The sequence below is a fragment of the Oncorhynchus mykiss genome, chromosome 14 (genome assembly GCF_057628025.1).
Source record: "Oncorhynchus mykiss isolate SJ-2025 chromosome 14, ASM5762802v1, whole genome shotgun sequence".
Taxonomy (NCBI): domain Eukaryota; kingdom Metazoa; phylum Chordata; class Actinopteri; order Salmoniformes; family Salmonidae; genus Oncorhynchus; species Oncorhynchus mykiss.
Genome location: NC_143035.1, coordinates 31,443,318 through 31,463,467, shown reverse-complemented (window position 1 = coordinate 31,463,467; position 20,150 = coordinate 31,443,318). Strand labels below are relative to the sequence as shown.

At 44.8% G+C, this 20,150-nt stretch overlaps 2 protein-coding genes across 8 annotated transcripts; one reads left to right on the top strand and one right to left on the bottom strand.

Annotated features, from left to right (window-relative positions):
- The first annotated feature begins 822 nt into the window (after positions 1-822).
- On the top strand, positions 823-5,633 carry nxt2 (nuclear transport factor 2-like export factor 2). The gene is given in 4 exon segments (NM_001160583.1): positions 823-948; positions 2,863-2,949; positions 4,112-4,256; positions 4,630-5,633. Coding segments are annotated over 4 exon segments (432 nt in total). The 5' UTR covers positions 823-933; the 3' UTR covers positions 4,815-5,633.
- acsl4a (acyl-CoA synthetase long chain family member 4a) lies at positions 4,936-19,919 on the bottom strand. 7 transcript variants are annotated; one of them, XM_090198711.1, is made up of 15 exons: positions 19,803-19,888; positions 18,520-18,861; positions 17,334-17,838; positions 16,551-16,728; positions 15,697-15,806; positions 14,694-14,832; positions 13,149-13,299; positions 11,806-11,929; positions 11,629-11,700; positions 10,779-10,918; positions 10,369-10,541; positions 9,887-10,150; positions 9,601-9,715; positions 9,261-9,418; positions 4,936-6,334 (listed from the first exon to the last, which is right to left on the bottom strand). In XM_090198711.1, exons 3-15 carry the CDS (start codon positions 17,685-17,687, stop codon positions 6,177-6,179), a joined length of 2,136 nt encoding a protein of 711 aa, XP_090054837.1. In that variant the 5' UTR covers positions 17,688-17,838; positions 18,520-18,861; positions 19,803-19,888; the 3' UTR covers positions 4,936-6,176. The 7 variants fall into 7 exon arrangements, with proteins under 7 accessions (XP_090054837.1, XP_021417383.1, XP_090054836.1 ...); XM_021561708.3 differs by having other exon boundaries at positions 18,192-18,861; positions 19,803-19,870; XM_090198710.1 differs by having other exon boundaries at positions 18,219-18,861; positions 19,803-19,850.
- Positions 19,920-20,150: the final 231 nt, after the last annotated feature.

Below are 20,150 nucleotides of genomic sequence, written 5' to 3'. Positions count from 1 at the left end.
CTGCTCTGATTTGGCTGCAGTGTTGAGTAGTGTGAAGACAGGTAGGTCAGATAGGGGAGACTTGTTTGTGGAGATGATGGTGTTGTTAATGGGATTGGAGAGGATGGGAGTGGTGGTAAGCTTTTGTTGGGTTCCCACCCATGTGGGTGTGGAGGGTAATGAGAAGGCCGATGTGGTGGCTAAGAGTGCCGGGGGGGGGGGGTAGATATTCAGGTCCTTGATCCAGGAAAAAAGGCTTGATCTTTGGCCAAGGAAGTGGGATGCTAGCAGTAAGGGGAGGGAATTATATTGCGTGCACCAATCAGTAAAGGAAGAAGTGGGGAATATGGGAAGTAGGAGAGAGGAAGTTGGGTGTAGTAGATTACGGTTTGGGCACGCAGATTCGAAAGCTAGGTTGTGGATGATAGGGAGACATGAAACAGGTCTGTGTGATGAGTGGAGCATGTGAACTGTATGAAGTAGATAGGGAGAGATTGTGTGAAAGGGTTAGAACAGCTGCATGGGGTTTGGGTGGTGTAGTGGAGGGAGGGAAGTGGATTTCAGGGCTCTATTTCACTTAAGAGGAACAGGACTAATGAAGAGAATTTAATGAAGGTAGGCTGTGTCTGGCCTCACACTCCAATACAGTAAGTGGCGCTGTTTACACTTTGGGCGCGATCTTCCAACCCAATCCCAAAGAAGAAGAAGAACCTCCCTCCCCAGCAAGCGTTAAATTAAAGTAACGTTAATCGCAAATAACTTTTATTTTGAAGAAACATTATCTATGACCAGCGGAAGTAATTACATCACACGCTCGTCGACAAGAAAATGATTTTGAGTCACGCATTTTCATCGTGCTTTTGAATTTGAATGCTGTGGTATTTTGATATCCCTCAAATGTAGAAATTGCCTGTCCGTTTGACGACGAGGAAAGACAACAAAAAGTCTTCAGCGATGGCTGCAACAGTTGTAAGTTTATCTTCTAGCTATCTAACTACAATAAGCTAACCTCATGTGTTCTTTATTGTAGTTACGTTTTTAGTTGTTGGGTTATATAACGTTATGTGTAGACACCTAGCTACACTACAAACCCTACATGTGAACAGCGGTGTATTGTTCACCAAAGCCACCCGGGCCGCCAATGCAGCCAACGAGATTGGACAGTGAAGCTGGGTTTGAACCAATGATTTAATAATACACCATTGGTTAGAACCAGCAATACTGTCAGTTATGATACACTTTATTGTCCCTGGGGGGTCATTTTACTTGGATAATAGAGTGTTGCTGCTTCCACATAAAATCATAGAATCAATTGACACAGCGTACACCCCCTCCCTCCCCGCACTACAGTTAATACATTCATGCCAGGCATGGCTGCAGTTTCACGTGGTGAAGACCTACAGGCACTGGAACTGCCACCTACCTTCAGGCCTTCATCATGGTGAACTGCTACCTAACTACCTACAGGCTTTCATCATGGTGAACTGCCACCCACCTACCTTCATGCCTTCATCATGGTGAACTGCTAACTACCTACATGCCTTCATCATGGTGAACTGCTAACTACCTACAGGCCTTCATCATGGTGAACTGCTAACTACCTACAGGCCTTCATCATGGTGAACTGCTAACTACCTACAGGCCTTCATCATGGTGAACTGCTAACTACCTACAGGCCTTCATCATGGTGAACTGCTACCTAACTACCTACACGCCTTCATCATGGTGAACTGCCACCTACCTTCAGGCCTTCATCATGGTGAACTGCTACCTAACTACCTACAGGCCTTCATCATGGTGAACTGCCACCCACCTACCTTCATGCCTTCATCATGGTGAACTGCTAACTACCTACATGCCTTCATCATGGTGAACTGCTAACTACCTACAGGCCTTCATCATGGTGAACTGCTAACTACCTACAGGCCTTCATCATGGTGAACTGCTACCTAACTACCTACAGGCCTTCATCATGGTGAACTGCCACCTACCTTCAGGCCTTCATCATGGTGAACTGCCACCCACCTACCTTCATCATGAATTGACACCCACCTACCTACAGGCCTTCATCATGAACTGACACCCTCCTACCTACAGGCCTTCATCATGAACTGACACCCTCCTACCTACAGACCTTCATCTTGAACTGACACCCTCCTACCTACAGACCTTCATCATGAACTGACACCCACCTACCTTCATCATGAATTGACACCCACCTACCTACAGGCCTTCATCATGAACTGACACCCACCTACCTACAGACCTTCATCTTGAACTGACACCCTCCTACCTACAGACCTTCATCATGAACTGACACCCACCTACCGACAGACCTTCATCATGAACTGACACCCACCTACCTACAGACCTTCATCATGAATTGACACCCACCTACCTACAGACCTTCATCATGAACTGACACCCAGTGACAGCCTTACAGCGCAAGCGCACGATTACCACCTGTGCCATTTTAATTAGGCCTGAGGACGACTGGTCTCCCTGTAACTTAGGGGTGGACAACCATCAAGTGATTTCACAATTCAGCGGAGTCAATCAATTTGTGGGCCAAAAAAAGTCCCATTGTAACTTCTATACTGTCTATCTAGTTTTAGACATTCAAGAGTGGCCTGGAGTGTTGTTGACCTAACCCCCCCCCCCCCCCCCTGCTGACATTCAATGGGCTCACTGGCTGTATTTTGCCCGCCCTTGTTGTAACACAGCGGCAGGATCACTGTGGTTTGACTCAGATTCTATTGAAGTAAATTATTTCTAAAATGTTATTCTGACTATTCCCCCCCCAAAAAAAATCTAAGGCACATCTCTATGTTGACCAAGTTGTCAATGGCTGTCATTCAATCACACCTCTTGTCCCTTCTCTAGGATTTCAGGACCCACGTTGACGCGTCATGCAGGTATTCAGAGGAGTTTACCAACATATATTATGACTGCATGGACAAGAAAAGAAGGGTAGGCACTGAACCGTACTGGGCTGTGTGAATGTACTGAACCGTACTGGGCTGTGTGAATGCACTGAACCGTACTGGGCTGTGTGAATGCACTGAACCGTACTGGGCTGTGTGAATGCACTGAACCGTACTGGGCTGTGTGAATGCACTGAACCGTACTGGGCTGTGTGAATGTACTGAACCGTACTGGGCTGTGTGAATGTACTGAACCGTACTGGGCTGTGACTGTACTGAACCATACTGGGCTGTGTGAATGTACTAAACCATACTGGGCTGTGTGAATGTACTGAACCATACTGGGCTGTGTGAATGCACTGAACCATACTGGGCTGTGTGAATGCACTGAATCATCCTGGGCTGTGTGAATGCACTGAATCATACTGGGCTGTGTGAATGCACTGAATCATACTGGGCTGTGTGAATGCACTGAACCATACTGGGCTGTGTGAATGCACTGAACCATACTGGGCTGTGTGAATGCACTGAACCATACTGGGCTGTGTGAATGCACTGAACCATACTGGGCTGTGTGAATGCACTGAACCGTACTGGGCTGTGTGAATGCACTGAACCGTACTGGGCTGTGTGAATGCACTGAACCGTACCGGGCTGTGTGAATGCACTGAACCGTACCGGGCTGTGTGAATGCACTGAACCGTACCGGGCTGTGTGAATGCACTGAACCGTACCGGGCTGTGTGAATGCACTGAACCGTACCGGGCTGTGTGAATGCACTGAACCGTACCGGGCTGTGTGAATGCACTGAACCGTACCGGGCTGTGTGAATGCACTGAACCGTACCGGGCTGTGTGAATGCACTGAACCGTACCGGGCTGTGTGAATGCACTGAACCGTACCGGGCTGTGTGAATGCACTGAACCGTACCGGGCTGTGTGAATGCACTGAACCGTACCGGGCTGTGTGAATGCACTGAACCGTACCGGGCTGTGTGAATGCACTGAACCGTACCGGGCTGTGTGAAGGCACTGAACCGTACCGGGCTGTGTGAAGGCACTGAACCGTACTGGGCTGTGTGAAGGCACTGAACCGTACTAGTTACACAGGTCTAAACACCTCCCTTGGTATCCCTACTTTGGAAAACACTTCTTTGAGTTCCTTAAAATCTGTAGATGGCCAACTCCTTACTGTTGATCTTTCCCCAGAACTTGATGCGGCTCTACCTGGACAAAGCGACCCTGGTTTGGAACGGGAATGCTGTGTCAGGGCAGGCTGCTCTTGGAGACTTCTTTGAGTCACTTCCCTCCAGCGAGTTCAGTATCCAGACTCTGGACTGTCAGCCAGTGCATGGTGATTCTTTCCCACAATTATCATTTTCAAAGTAAACAATGATTGACTCATATTGCACATTCAATTAAAACATGGGGGGAGAAATATATAGAGCCAAAATATAAAGTCAATTATATTGTTGACACTAAACAGCATGCACTTCTCTATAGGTTATCCTCATTTAGAAATGCTTCTGACTCTGCCACCATTTGGCAATTAACCTGTAATCCTGTTTTTTGATGGTAAAAATGTATAATACTGACATTTGCAACCCAAAATATACAGTCCAACTTTTGCCTCGTTCCACCATCCTGATCACACAAGAGAAACAGAATGTGATCAGGTTTGTGGAAAGAGGCCAACACCATTTTCCCATCCTTATATTCCCATCCAGAGCAGGCAACCCAGGGCCAGACCACGCTGCTGGTGGTGACGGCAGGACAGGTGAAGTTTGACGGTCAGAAGCAGCGCTACTTCAATCAGAACTTCCTCCTCACAGCCCAGGCCTCCCCCACCAGTGACCAGCCTGTCTGGAAGATTGCCAGTGACTGTTTCCGCTTCCAGGACTGGAGTAGCTGAGGGCTGCTTTAATCTGCTTTCAGGGTCATATTCATTTGGGCTCACAATGACAACCCTGCTTTAAGAGTATACCAGTTATGTACTTTTTTATAGTTGGTAAATCTGCTACAGCCCTTTTAAGTTACTGTGTATGTAAATGAAGGTACTTTTATTACAAAAGACAAGGCAAAGTAGTCATACAAAACATTTCTATTCACCAATGTCCTTTAAAGCATGTGACCCCCAGAACTGAAGTAACCATTTTTCACACAGTAGTTGGAGAAAGAAATGGACTCTTAAATGTTAATTAGACATTGTTATAACATTGCTTTGAGTATTCAGGTAAAAACATAAAGCCCATGCAGTCTATCCTCCTAGCCAAGTATTAAATAGCTGCTATTAAGTTTCCTGAGTGACGTTTGGTGCAACAAAAGCAAAATAATACAAAATTGAATAAACCGAATGGTTAGTCAATGCTTATTTAGTCTTAGCCATCCATTGCTTTAGAAAAGCCAAGGTATATTTTAACATACTTCTAAATAAATAACCAAATTTAACAGATGCAGGGGAAGGCATAGTAAATGTCGATACTGCTATCTTACCATTAGAGGGCAGCAGAACTACATAACATGAGGAATCAAGTATTTACAGAACACACACACACTACAAAACGGGTAAAGAGTTTAGGCTGGAATGGCAGGTAAGCGTTGACTGGAATGTTTCCCTTTCCTCAATGCTCCATTTGTTTGTTGGTGAAAGTAGGACTTTTCTATAAACATACATTTCTATAAATGCTGGATCAGCTTCAAGTTTGATTTCCAAATAAATAAATTTACCATCTACAGTTCACTCTTTTCTAATGACAATTGAGGGCAGAACTGGACGTGCTTGAGTGCAATGTTTTTTTTTTTTTTTTACAAGTACATTATTAGCACAAATAATTGTCTAATTGGGATATTCTTTACACACACACACACTAAGAACAGTAGCCTGGGTATCAAACCGTTTCTATTGAACAACACTACAGCTGAATCCCAAATTACACCCTATACCCTTGAGTGCTCTACTTTTGGTCAGAAGCAGTGTACGACTTAGGGAATAGGGTGCCACAAGACAAAGTCAGCTGAAGCAGAAACGTGACTGGCACCGACTGAGGCTACATTAACTAACAGCAGACTGTTGGCGACTTTGGCTTAGGTTAGGAGTAGCCAACCCTACTCCTGAACAGCTACAGTGTGGATGCCTGCTTTTGTTCTAGCCCTACTCAAACACCAAAAGCCTGCACACCATGGACCTCTCAAGGCCTGGAACCCTATTCCCAATATAGTGCACTACTTTTGACCAGAGGCCTATGGGCATTAGGTGAAGTTCTAGATCATTACATTATGGTCTCCCATACATCCTCTCTATGTGTTGGAGATAGTGGTTCTTTAACTCTTTTCTCTTCAGCTTGAAGGCATCAGTCACCAGTCCTGTCTCAGGGGTCCAGGGCTCTGGGCTGAGGTGGACCTTGACTGGGATCTCAAACCTCTGGAGTTTAACTAGAAGGGAGAAGGAAGGTGAGATACAGAGTAAAGAGAGTGGAAGGTCATGACAAAATCTTTGTTCCATTTATTTTTTTGTTGACGTTTTTGAAGTTTGCATAGAAATGTTGCAAAAATTGCCATGATGCATCTCTTGAACATCACACCTATATAAACACTTGTCGAATAAAAGTGGTTAAAGTGTTAGAATTATTCTATTATTAGGCAAATTGCCATTCATAAAGTGGCAACATCCTGGGTAGAGCCCCCACCAAACCTAGCAGTCAAACAGTGAAATGGTACCAATTGTTTTTCAACCCTTCATTTTTCCCAAAGGGGATGTCAGAAACACTTCAGAGCTGTGTTGTGTAGACTTACACGGTTATTGAAACATCACACCAGGACAAGGTGACTATATTCTTTATGATAGCCACATTAGCATTATCATTTTGGGGGGGATAAATACAGGCTACTATATTGCCAAGTCACCATGTCCTAGAGATATTCAGTTCTCAAAATGTCCTCCCAGGGTAAGCCTACACAAAACACAGCCCTTGCTTGAACTGTTTCTAAAATCCCCTATGGGGGAAAAAAAAGAAGTGGAAAAACGATTGGAACCATTTCCCTGTTTGACCGCTAGGTTTTATGGGTATTATGACTCATACTGTGGTACTTGATGCCTTGCCCACCTATCTCTCTTTAACATCTCAGGGACCCTGAAAAAAACCAGTATGGATAGAATGCAAGAATGGACTAATACAGTAATTCTCATGTGCCTACTTACACCATGGCGATAACTTGGCCTAGCTGGTCTGAAACAATTTGATGGTGAAATTGCAATGTGAAGCAATTCAGGCATTCTTGAAAGTCAAGAAACACATTGTTGAATAAATGGATTTCTCAAGCAGTAGGCATTTAGAATGAAATGAGTTGTGCTTTAAACAGTCATTTATGATGATGGAGGACACTTTCATGAGCATGGCCTTATTTCTATTACAGCATGAGAGGATGACTCATTCATATTCAATTCACCCAGTTCAATGTAACAGTGATAGGTTTAGGCTACTACATGATACTCTTATTTTCCCTATAACCACCCTGCACACAGGTCAAGAGAAATTTGAGGCAACAGACAGTGACATTCAATATCACATTACACACGCTTGCCTGCATCTATCTGATCTAGGATGTAATCATTAGTCCAGCAGTTGCAAACGAGAGTTAGACAAATTCAGGTCATGTTTATTCCCGTTTTGCTTCCCTTTATGAAAAGTCTTAATATAAAAATAAAAATCGGCGGAATGAATACACCCTTGATCACTCAAATGCAGTTCACTTTCATAGCAGGCACGTTGTATTCCTTCTATGCGCTCTCCTTCTACCCCTTCACTTGACTTCAATGCACAGCAGCTGTATGTGACCAAGCGAGATAAATTGTTTTTTTTTTAACTTTCCAAGCCAAACCGCTACACACAACCTACATCGTTGTCACCATAGTATTGTTGACAACGTGCATGCTGCTGAAGTGGAGTTGGAGGCACCCTTTCCTCTGGCCAAAAAAAAAGTATATCCCAATGCACCAGGGCAGTGATTGGGGGCATTGCCCTGTGTAGTGTGCCGTCTTTCGGGTGGGACTTTAACCGGGTGTCCTGCCTCTGTGGTCACTAAAGATGCCATGGCATTTATCGTAAGAGGAGTAGGGGTGTTAACCCTGCTGTCCTGACTGAATTCCCAATCTGGCCCTCATACCATCACGGTCATCTAATCTTCCCTAGTTTACAATTGGCTCATTCATCCCCTTCCTCTCCCCTGTAACTATTCCCCAGGTAATTGCTGTTAATGAGAATGTGTTCTCAGTCAACTTACCTGGTAAAATAAAACATTTAGCTAAAGTAACATCATAGTCAGCTAATAGAACTAACACGTTAGTAAACCCACTACAATCATGCAGTAACGTTAGTGTATAGTCAGTAAGCGGTTACACCGGGGCCAATAGATTGGTATTACTGGAAGCTTACCTCGACTTGGAAGAGTTCCAGTGTTGTGTTCGTTAGTCATAGCCAGCTAGCTAACATATCATCCCTCTGTTTGAGCAGGGTGTTTCAGTAGGCTGCATTTGCTAGCTAAGTGGAAGAAGCTTATGCTTTCAGTACTTCATTCTCTGATCCTTTGATTGGGTGGACAACATGTCAGTTCATGCTGCCAGTGCTCTGATAACTTCCGGAGGATGTCCTCCAGCCTGTCATAATGTGTAAGTCTATGGAATGGGGAGAGAACCATGAGACTCCCAGGTTTTGTATTGAAGTCAATATACCCAGAGGAGGACGGAAGCTAGCTGTCCTCCAGCTACACCATGGTGCTACCCTACAGAGAGCTGTTGATGCTACTTGTATACCTTCATTGCCAAATGTGTTTTAATCAATTGTTTGGTGACGTGATTATATTTAGTATAGTTTTATCTAAAAAAGGGTAACTTTAAATGTTTTACAATTTTCATTTTTATGAAATTCACTGAGGATGGTCCTCCCCTTCCTCCTCTGAGCAGCCTCGAATGGCATACGTTCAATAATATCTGGCCATCATAATTTACTAGAAAAACAGTTTATTTCTCGCAATAAAACAAGTTCGACAATAGAAAAATCTGCCTGTAAAACATAAAAATGTATTAGTTCTTTAGAAAATGTATCCTACGTTTTCCATTTACATTATATGCCGCAATCATTTTTTGACATTGTCGCATGAACCTGGGTCGACGGAAACCTGCCCAGTGAGATGAACTCAATTCAAACATCTAAATCAATCTAATGGACATCAGGGTTGTATTCACTAGACCAAACGTAACAAAACAGATTGAAACCTTTCCCAATAAGAAACCCTTGTTTATGTTGCCAAACATTTTCCTACGTAAGGTATGCTCTAATGAATAGGACCCAGGGGTTCTTACTTGAAGTGGCCACCTCTTTGATCTCCTTCAGCACCTCCTTCTCCATGGCAGGGTGGGTGCACACCTCCTCCCAGCTCCCTTTCACTCCCCTCTGTCTAGCCAGCTCAGTCAACATCTTCTGGTTGGGTACCACAACACTGATCACATAGTTCTGCTCACTGCAGGGGTTAGAGGTAAGAATGGATCCAATGTCAGAGTTCATGGGTTAGAAGCACCCATATAGGCTGGGATAACTGGAGTTACATGTTGCCAGTAAGCACAGATCTAAGACCAGTTCACACTCTGCAAATGTAAACCTCTACCACTAGGGGCTGAGAGATAACACTGGGCTAGGGCTCACCTGTTAGCGTAAGCACAGATGTTGTCGATGAGGGAGCAGTTCTTCAGAGCAGCTTCTACTTTCCCCAGAGAGACGTATTCCCCAGCCTGGAGCTTCACTAGGTCCTTCTTACGATCTAACGAGCAATAACACACGCCACAATGCAAGATATTGCTTTAAATTCATTTACAGTTGCTTTTAAATGTTTAATATTTGGCCACTAGATTAGAATGTATATGCCTATGATGGACAATGAGAAAATCCTCCAACACACACCCGTTCCACGATACACACATACGTTACACACCCACTATCTGCAGACATCCGTCAGGGTGGATCTCTCCTATGTCTCCTGTACAGAACCACCTCTGACCCTTCTCGTCCACAAAGTAGTCCTGGCCGTTACTCTCGTTCCTATAGTAACCCATAGTGATGTTAGGCCCTCCAATCAGAATCTCCCCTCGGGGGTGAGGTTTGTCCTGATTGGTGTAGCCTCCCTCCAGCCAGTCCCTGAGTCGGATCTCACAGCAGATGACAGGAGCTCCAACTCTACCCGTGCTGTTGTCTGCCACTAGACAGGGGGAATAGAGGAAACACAACCTTTAGTTATACAGGTAAAGCAAAGGCTTTCCATACTACCTGCCCTCCTCACTCCATACCCCCCCGGGGTACCGAAGACGTGGATGTTGATTAAGGAAGCCCCCTGCACCTCTCTGATTCAGAGGGGTTGGGTTAAATGCGGAAGACAGATTTCAGTTGGACAACTGACAAGGTATCCCTTTCCCTTACCCTCGGTGATGGTGCCAGCGCCACAGGTTTCCGTCAGTCCGTACCCCTGGCCCACAGGACAGCAGAAACATATGTTCATAAACCTCTGTGTGGCAGAGGAAAGAGGAGCCCCTCCAGACAACATCAGCCTCACCCTGCCGCCCAGCAACTTGCGCACCTTACTGAACAGCAGCCTAGACACACACACACAGAACTGTGAACACACACTAATACACTTGAACACTAATTTAAAGTACTTTGTTTAATGTACGATTCCCCATCTGGATACATGTGTTGTTATTGTAGGTGATTTACACTGAATCATTTAACATGCGAATAATACTTATTCTCTGGGTTAATGGGATCGTCAGAAAACACATTTTACTACTACTAGATATATCACATGTTAGCAAGGTATAAAGAGTTGTTACACATTGCAGAGAGGAGCATCGTAACCCCTCTTGACCTGCTCCAGTTTGTAGTTGTATCCCAGGTTGAACAGCGTCCTCTGAATGTAACTCATCTCCCCAACCTTCCTCATCACATTCTTATTGATGCGGTCCAGGATTTCCTGTTCAAACAAATAAATGGTACAGTAGACCACAGAGCAATATATGTTGTCACACCGGTGCAGAAGACCAGACAGATGTGTTGTGTGACAGAAAAAAAATGACAAGATTGTTATAATACAGTTTATGCATCAAATTAGGGTTGATGAGTACCCTCAAATCTGTGTCTGTGGTTTGAGTTGGGCCTGTGGGATTTGAGCTGACAATTGATTGACTGGGTGATAAAAACCTACAGCTGGCATTCCAGACAGGATGTGGAGTGGTTGTAACTGGGAGAGAGAGGAGTAGAACAAAGGCCACAATGGTTCTTAGACATCCTGGCATCTGGGAAATTAGGCCAGGGTCGGGGGTTAAGATGGGGGCGGCGAGGTAGCCTAGTGGTTAAGAGCGTTGGACTAGTAACCGGAAGGTTGCAAGTTCAAATCTGTCATTGAAAATAAGAATTTGTTCTTAACTGACTTGCCTGGTTAAATAAAGGTAAAATAAAAAAAAGATACCACCAGGTGCAGATAAAGACAGGATGAGCCCCTTGATCAGCATGACTAAGCATTTTATGTATGTTTTTTTCATTCATTTTTTTCATTATTAGTTAGGCTTTCAGTCTAACAGTCAAGACTGTTGGGCTGACGGTTTCATTATGCAATAATTAAATCGATATTAAATAAAAATGACCAAGTCTCTCAGTACTGAATTTCCACAACAGTTGTCTTACCGGTACAGCAGCCATTAGAGTTGGTTTCAGCACAGAGCTGTCTCCTCTACTTCCTCTCTTTATCTTAGTGGACTGGAGAGAGAGAGGAGAAGAGAGGGCATCAACGTAGGACTGGATGAAGAGGCCTTAGTTATCTTCAATGTCAGTATGCAGACAGAATGAACAAGTGTTCATTACCTGGTCGGAGAGTGTCTGAGGGGAGGAGTAACCGATGGGACAGCCATACGCCATGCAAGAGATTTCTGCTGTCATTTCCAAAACATGGGCCAGAGGCAGGTAGGCTATGTAGGTGTCTTTAGGCCTGAGAGAGAAAACATGGTTAGCATTAGGGTCAGAGGTTTAAGGGCAGGTAGGCTATGTAGGTGTCTTTAGGCCTGAGAGAGAGAACATGGTTAGCATTAGGGTCAGAGGTTTAAGGGCAGGTAGGCTATGTAGGTGTCTTTAGGCCTGAGAGAGAGAACATGGTTAGCATTAGGGTCAGAGGTTTAAGGGCAGGTAGGCTATTTAGACAGAGTCTTATGGACAGAGAACAGATACATTAGAATACTGCATGGGGTCAGAGGTTAGAGTAAGGTTTTTAGAGAGAAGGTATGTTACTCTAACCTCTGACCTAACTTCACATGCGTAAGGTACGTAACCTACCTGCTCTCTAAAAACCTTATTCTAACCTCTGGCCTATGTGAAGTTAGGTCAGAGGTTAGAGTAAGGTAAGTAACCTATGTGAAGTTAGGTTATGTACCTTACTCTGACCTCTGACCTATGTGAAGTTAGTTCAGGGGCAAAGAACAGGGTTAGGAATAGAGTTAGAGCAGGGGTTCTCAAAGTGGGGTCTGCAGACAGGTACACAGTACCAGTCAAATGTTGGTGTCCTAACTCATTCAAGGGTTTTTCTTTATTTTTACTATTTTCTACATTGTAGAATAATAGTGAAGACATCAAAACTATGAAATAACATATGGAATCATGTAGTAACCCAAAACATTTTTTTTTTAAACAAAGCAAAATATTTTATATTTGAGATTCTTGAAAGTAGCCACCCTTTGCCTTGACAGCTTTGCACACTTGGCATTCTCTCAACCAGCTTCACGAGGTAAGTCACCTGGAATCCTCATGCCTCATGACAAATATGTGTAGAATTGCAGGATATTAGCTTTAAAGCTGCAACACAATATCTCCGTCCCATGACAAAATCTATAGAATTAGAGGAAATACGCTTGAAAACGGCTAAATGTTCTCTCCAATTCCAAGAGGCGCACCTTAAATATGTTCCTTCCCAGGGCCCGATACTTGGTTTGTTCGGCCATGCACTGCCGATATCATAGTAAAACTCCTTGTATGCTATTTTTTCATCTCGCTTGAGTTGTGTTGTGATTATGAGGGGGGTCCCTGATAAATATGCTATCAAAAAAGTTTGAGAACCCCTGAGTTATGGGTATGGGTTAAGGGGGTGCCTCGGGAGGCAGGGAGGGAGAGAGCCTATTCTCCCCCATGTAAAACTACTAAACCCAACTGTCACTCACCCCAGGCCAGGGATGCGTTCACACTGTCCGGTCATTCCAGCGGTGAGGTTGCTGTGGACGACCATGACTCCTTTGGGTCTGCCTGTAGAACCACTGGTGTACATCACTACAGCCAGGTCTGATGGCTGAGGACTCACCACCGGCCTAGCCACTGTAACAGAGACATTGGTTGGTTTAACAGGTCTCACTTCACTGTAACAGACAGCCATTGGTTCAACCGTTCTTACACACCCGATTTGGCCAATTAAGATATTGATAATTGGACTTTGACGGGCCGCCACCAGGTTGCGAGGGTAGGTAACAACATCCCCACCCCGCTGATCCTCAACACTGGGGCCCCACAAGGGTGCGTTCTGAGCCCTCTCCTGTACTCCCTGTTCACCCATGACTGCGTGGTCATGCACACCCCCAACTCAATCATCAAGCTTGATTACCAACAACTTGACAGCCTACAGGGAGGAGGTGAGGGCTCTCGGAGTGTGGTGTCAGGAAAATAACCTCACACGCAACATCAACAAAACAAAGTAGATGATTGTGGACTTCAGGAAACAGCAGAGGGAGCACCCCCCTATCCACATTGACGGGACAGTAGTGGAGAGGGTAGAAAGTTAAGCTCCTCGGCGTACACATCACGGACAAACTGAATTGGTCCACCCACACAGACAGCGTGGTGAAGAAGGAGCAACAGCGCCTCTTCAACCTCAGGAGGCTGAAGAAATTCGGCTCATCACCAAAAGCACTCAAACTTTTACAGATGCACAATCGAGAGCATACTGTCGAGCTGTATCACCACCTGGTACGGCAACTGCTCCGCCCACAACCGTAAGGCTCTCCAGAGGGTAGTAAGGTCTGTACACCGCATCACCGGGGGCAAACTACCTGCCCTCCAGGACACCTACACCACCCGATGTCACAGGAAGGCCATAAAGATCATCAAGGACAACAACCACCCGAGTCACTGCCTGTTCACCCCGCTATCATCCAGAAGGCGAGGTCAGTACAGGTGCATCAAAGCAGGGACCGAGAGACTGAAAAACAGCGTCTATCTCAAGGCCATCAGACTGTTAAACAGCCACCACTAACATTGAGTGGCTGCTGCCATACATGTAAAAAATGTATCACTAGTCACTTTAAACAATGCCACTTAATATAATGTTTACATACCCTACATTACTCATCTCATATGTATATACTGTACTCGATACCATCTAAGGCATCTTGCCTATGCCGTTCTGTACCATCACTCATTCATATATCTTTATGTACATATTCTTCATTCCTTTACACCTGTGTGTATAAGGTAGCTATTGTGAAATTGTTAGGTTAGATTAATCGTTGGTTATTACTGCATTGTCAGAACTAGAAGCACAAGCATTTCGCTACACTCGCATTAACATCTGCTAACCATGTGTATGTGAAAAATACATTTGATTTGATAATTAGTTGAATCAAGTGTTTTAGTGCTGGTATGGACCAAAACCATGCTCTAACATTACTTGTGTCATTTTCATAGCGTTTCTCATGCAGTACTCTGGTGTTACTCACAGTTGTCAGGCTGTGACCCCAGCTCCTGTACTGATGCCATGCTGTGGATGGCGAGACCAGGTGGGTATCCCTCTGTACTGACCCTCCTCTGGTCTACAGAGATGATGTGTTTCAGCTTGGGGATCTGAGAGAGAACACCCTATGAAGAATAGAGGGAGGAGAAAAGTTCAATTAGCTAGTAGAAATGCATCCCTGTCCGTGACCCCACTCTCCAAGGGCGTCTCTGGGAAAGTTTGGATATGCAAAAAAAAAAAAAAAAACTATTTCCAATTCAGACACGGGACTTAGCAACGGTTGGCAAATAGTCTCAGACAATTGCAACACGTGAAAGACTGAAAATTGAAGCTAGTTGGCACATACGTTTACTACGGAGTGTACAAACATTTGGAACACTTTCCTAATGTTGAGTTGCATCCTCCCGTTTGCCCTCAGAACAGCCTTAATTCAACAAGACAATGGACTCTACAAGGTGTTGAAAGTGTTCCGCAGGGATGCTGGCCCATGTTGACTCCACTGCTTCCCACAGTTGTGTCAAGTTGGCTGGATGTCCTTTGGGTGGTGGACCATTCTTGACACACACGAGAAACTGTTGTGTGAAAAACCCAGCAGCGTTGCAGTTCTTTACACAAACCGGTGCGCCTGACACCTACTGCCATACCCCGTTCAAAGGAACTTAAATCTTTTGTCTTGCCCCTTCACCCTTTGAATGGCACATACACAATCCATGTCTCAATTGTCTCAAGGCTTAAAAATCCTTCTTTAACCTGTCTCCTCCCCTTCATCTACACTTACTGAAGTGGATTAAACAAGTGACATCAATAAAGGATCATAGCTTTCACCAGGATTCACCTGGTCAGTCTATGTCATGGAAAAAACATGTTTTGTAAACTCAGTGTATATACTGTCCATTCAGTCAAACCCTCAACTCTGCTGCACTACCATGTTTCAACCCAACTGAGCCATTCTGGGGTTCTATGTTCTAGGTCAGGTGATTCTAGCTCACCTTCAGTTTGGTCTCCAGTAGTTCTGTGCTGGTGATGAGGTGTGTGACTCCTGTCTCGTTCAGTCCAAATGCCACCGCCTCCTCTCCCAGTGTCGCGTAGAATGTCACCACTGTGTAAACACAGAGTAATGTCAATGCACTTTTGGACATTGTGTTAGGGTCATTTTCTACCTCTTATTCTTGCACAATACTTCCCGGACTGATTGGGAATAAAGGCACATTCTTGAATTATGTACATCCTAATTCTGTTAATTGGGTACATGACAGAGTACTGAACTGACCGGGTACATGACAGAGTACTGAACTGACCGGGTACATGACAGGGTACTGATCTGGCCGGGTACTGATCTGGCCGGGTACTGATCTGGCCGGGTACTGATCTGGCCGGGTACTGATCTGGCCGGGTACGTGACAGGGTACGTGACAGGGTACGTGACAGGGTACGTGACAGGGTACGTGACAGGGTACGTGACAGGGTACGTGACAGGGTACGTGACAGGGTACGTGACAGGGTACGTGACAGGGTACGTGACAGGGTACGAATGTATTTGTTATGTGCGGACCTGAACAAAATGTATTCCAATGTTAGGGTACAAAAGGCATTCTAATCTAATACAATGTACCTCTATTTAAAGATATCTTTATATGTTATCGATATCCCAACACCAGGCCAACATGACTATGATTAATCAAACTTTCTGGAAAGAAAAGCCCTGTTGTTGTTTAGTTGGCTACATCTAATCATGTTGAGCCTTCCATCTCCTCCCAGAACGCACCTTATTCCTTATGTAGTGCACTACGTAGGTAGGGAATAGAGTGCCATTTGGGAAGAAGCCCCAGGGTACAGTACTCACATGGGAAGTTGTATCTGAAGCAGGCCTGAGCAGAGATCATCCACTCAGCTCTCGTCTCACAGAAGATGGCAACCATACTCTTAGACTGCTGGCCCAGTGCTGCCAACCCGCTGCCCATGTAACTCACTACAGAGTCTACCTGCTGGTAGGACAGCCAGCAGTACTCCCCCAGAATCAGCTGCAAGAGAGGAGACTGTCACCTGTTAGTCAATTTGAATTTTTGTAATTAGGCAGGCGCTCTTCTCCTATTTGAATAGAGGAAGAGTGTGCTTCCTTGTTAATTTTGGGTCTGCTAGAGCTGGGCGAAGATAATGTGGCGAAGAGAGACAGCTTTACGGAGACATATGCAGCTTAATTTGAACTGAGCACAACAATAGGCATTTGTGGCACTGTGCAGCACTGCCGGGCGCGTGGCATTAAAACGTGTGTAGCATTAACGCCTCGTTCAAGTGCTAGTCGGAACTAAGAAACTGACATTTCTAACTGGTTGTAGTTATACACGTGCCACGTTCAACCAGTTAGCACATCGGAACATTTCAGAGTTCAGACGAACCCGTAAACGCGGCATTACGACAGCCATATGTAGCATTACGACAGGCGTATGTAGCATTACGACAGGCGTATGTAGCATTACGACAGGCGTATGTAGCATTACGACAGGCGTATGTAGCATTACGACCTTTACATTTTAGTCATTTAGCAGATGCTCTTATCCAGAGCAACTTACAGGAGCACTATGGCCGGCGTACGTAACACTATAACAGGCGTATTCATGTAGGTTACCTTCTTAAAGACCTTTCCGCTGGGCTGGGGCTCATTCTCCTCACTCAGTACCTCTCTTGTCCCTAGACAGTCAGAGTCCCCAAAGCGCTGTACGGCTTGCTGGAACAGTTTGTCCAGCGTGTCTTTCCCAGGGAAGTCTTCCGTGGCCAAGCTCTGGAAGCGGTCTACACAGCGGTACGGCCCCTCGGAGCACCCGGAGGTGGAGCGAGCCTTGACCCGCGTGGCCCGGGTTCTCTTCTCCCCAGCCCTGGTGAAGTAGTACCAGGGCAGGAAGGAAAGGAGGGAGTACAGCCACACCACGAGGTGGAGGGGGAGGAGGAGCAGGGAGTGGAGCTCTGATTGGTGGAGACCCATATTGGATGGGGGGGGGTTTAAATGTCAGGGTGTCAGGTAAAACCCGAGAGGAGATGAGCCTTATCGATGCCAAGGATCCAGAGACAAGTAGGGGCTTATTTTAGGCTGATGCCGTCTGGTTTTAAGTCCACTCAATCCAAACAGAGTAAGCCTATTGTTGGAACACAAAATAAAAGGTATTAATATATGTGAGAAAAGGGTAAGTGAAAACAGACAGAGCAGTGATGGTCAGGTTGGATCTATCAATAACATCATTAGGTTAGGATTCTCTTGTCTATCTGTTCTAGACCGCTTGTTATTTTGACAAGAGGTTTTCTACACCGAATGGTAGTTTAGAGTACAGTATGTCACATGCCTGAGGCGTCATTAACAAGGGAATGGATTCCCAGTCAACATCATATTTTCCCTGAACCCCTTACTCTAACTCTAACCCTAACTCTTAAGCCTAAAATTGCCTTTTTACAAGTGAGCACTAGCTAAATGTCTCAATGTTGGATGACTTACGGTTTTGAGCTGACTTTTGGTACTCACAAGTACGGTCAAATGTGTATAGACACACGACACCTCTCTCCCAGTGCTGGCCTCTTGCTCCCTAAAATCTGAGGACAGGGTGCAGCCAGAGTGTGGAAATTAACTTTGCCTTCACTCCTTCAATGCCTGAATTACCTCTCCCTGTGAACAACAACCAACCCCGTCTACTGTGCTCTGGGTCCTCATATAGGCTACTCCGGCTGTGTCTTATTAACTAGCTTCCTTTCCTTGGGTCCTCTCCACGATCACGGATCTGGCAGAGTGGGGCAGGAAAGGTGGTAGCAAAGTTGTGGGAACACACCCAGTATACTCTCCTGAAGGAGATGAGGAGAAGAAGCCACCACACAGTGTTGAGACCCAGCCCCAGTAGCCAGTTGACTCACTGACCAATGTCCACAGCTCAGCCAACTGAAGATGGAGCCAGTCACAACCAATGATATCTTCCCAGCTCACCCCATGATGAGCTGATCAGGGTCAGAGTACTGGGGTACTCCTGGTCACGCTGACTGCTCTTTAAGCCATCATAACTGGCTTAAACATCAAACCTGGATAGCATCCTTTGATTGGACGACACACTGACAAGTGGACCGGAGAGACACAGAGCTGAAGTCACCGTGTTGTTGCCATACACAGAAGGCATGATCTAAATGTGGACAAGATTATTTTATTTCATTTTATGAATCCAGACTAAGCATGAGACTAGGCGATCTATTTATATGGCTCGTGATTATATCATGTGACGCATCCATCATACAGCAGGCAACGGGGGTAAAATGTGTGTAACGTTCGAACAGGAATCTGTTCCAAAAACTTAAGAACAATTTTGCCAACAAACAACGCATACACAATAGCATGATCAATTGACCTAACTAACTAGCTGCCGAATAGGCATCAAATCACCGCGTAGCTTATTCTTAATGTTTGTCCATTGGCTACCAGAGTGAGGACAGACATTTTTCAGGAATAAACGTGGCGAGTGAAAAATGTAATTAAAATAAGCCCACTCCCTACCCGGTATCTTATTCTGCTGCTATACAACTTTGTGTGCGTTGTTTGATGGCAACCTTATGTTTATGGAACAGTTTCCTGTTGGAACGTTCCACAAAGTATACCCACCCACAAACATAATTTTGTTTAAAAAAAATTTGCCAGCTGATTGCAGTCAAATTTGCACATCAACAGAGAACACAACTTTGCTCTACACCCAGGTGCAATTCAACGCTGCTTACTGCGAGTAGGCCAGGCTGTTGGTAAACCGAAAACACTTCAAACGACTGAAAGTGACACCGTTTAGTGTTCTTCAAATTTCCCAATTTGACAGACAGCCCAGAGGGCCACACGCATTACAATAACTAGTTTCAGTTCACTGACGTTACAAGTAAACATATTTTGATCTTCAAAATAGACATTCTACGTGCTTTCATTTTAGCAGTCGACTGTGTTAGAGATGAATTCAGACAGATATTTATATTAGCCATTTAAATTAGCCTCAATTATCTACATACGGATTACATTGTTGATAAGATTACAGCAGCCAGCTAGCAATTGACACCCATTTACCTGGCAAGCTTACAACATTCTTACCTTCAGCAGCCAAACCCGATCAGTCGATCCCTCTTGCCGGAACGAATTGACCGAAAGTTACCTTTTGTGATCTCCGCCAGAAAGGGAACCCGGAAACAATACGTCATCTGATTCCATATTTCTGGGCCAATGAGCTGTCGAAGCCGGATTCCTACTTTTAGGTTCATTATAGAATGTATCTAACTTTAGGTCATTCAATTACTTGGGATGTAAGTGGTATACCGTTGATTGCATGATTGAAAAGCAAGGTAATATCAAACATGAATTGTATCATGTTTGTTCTGAAAGCAGTGGACAACTTTGTATCCGAAGTATGTTTCTGCAACAAACTCAATGGGCATTCATTCA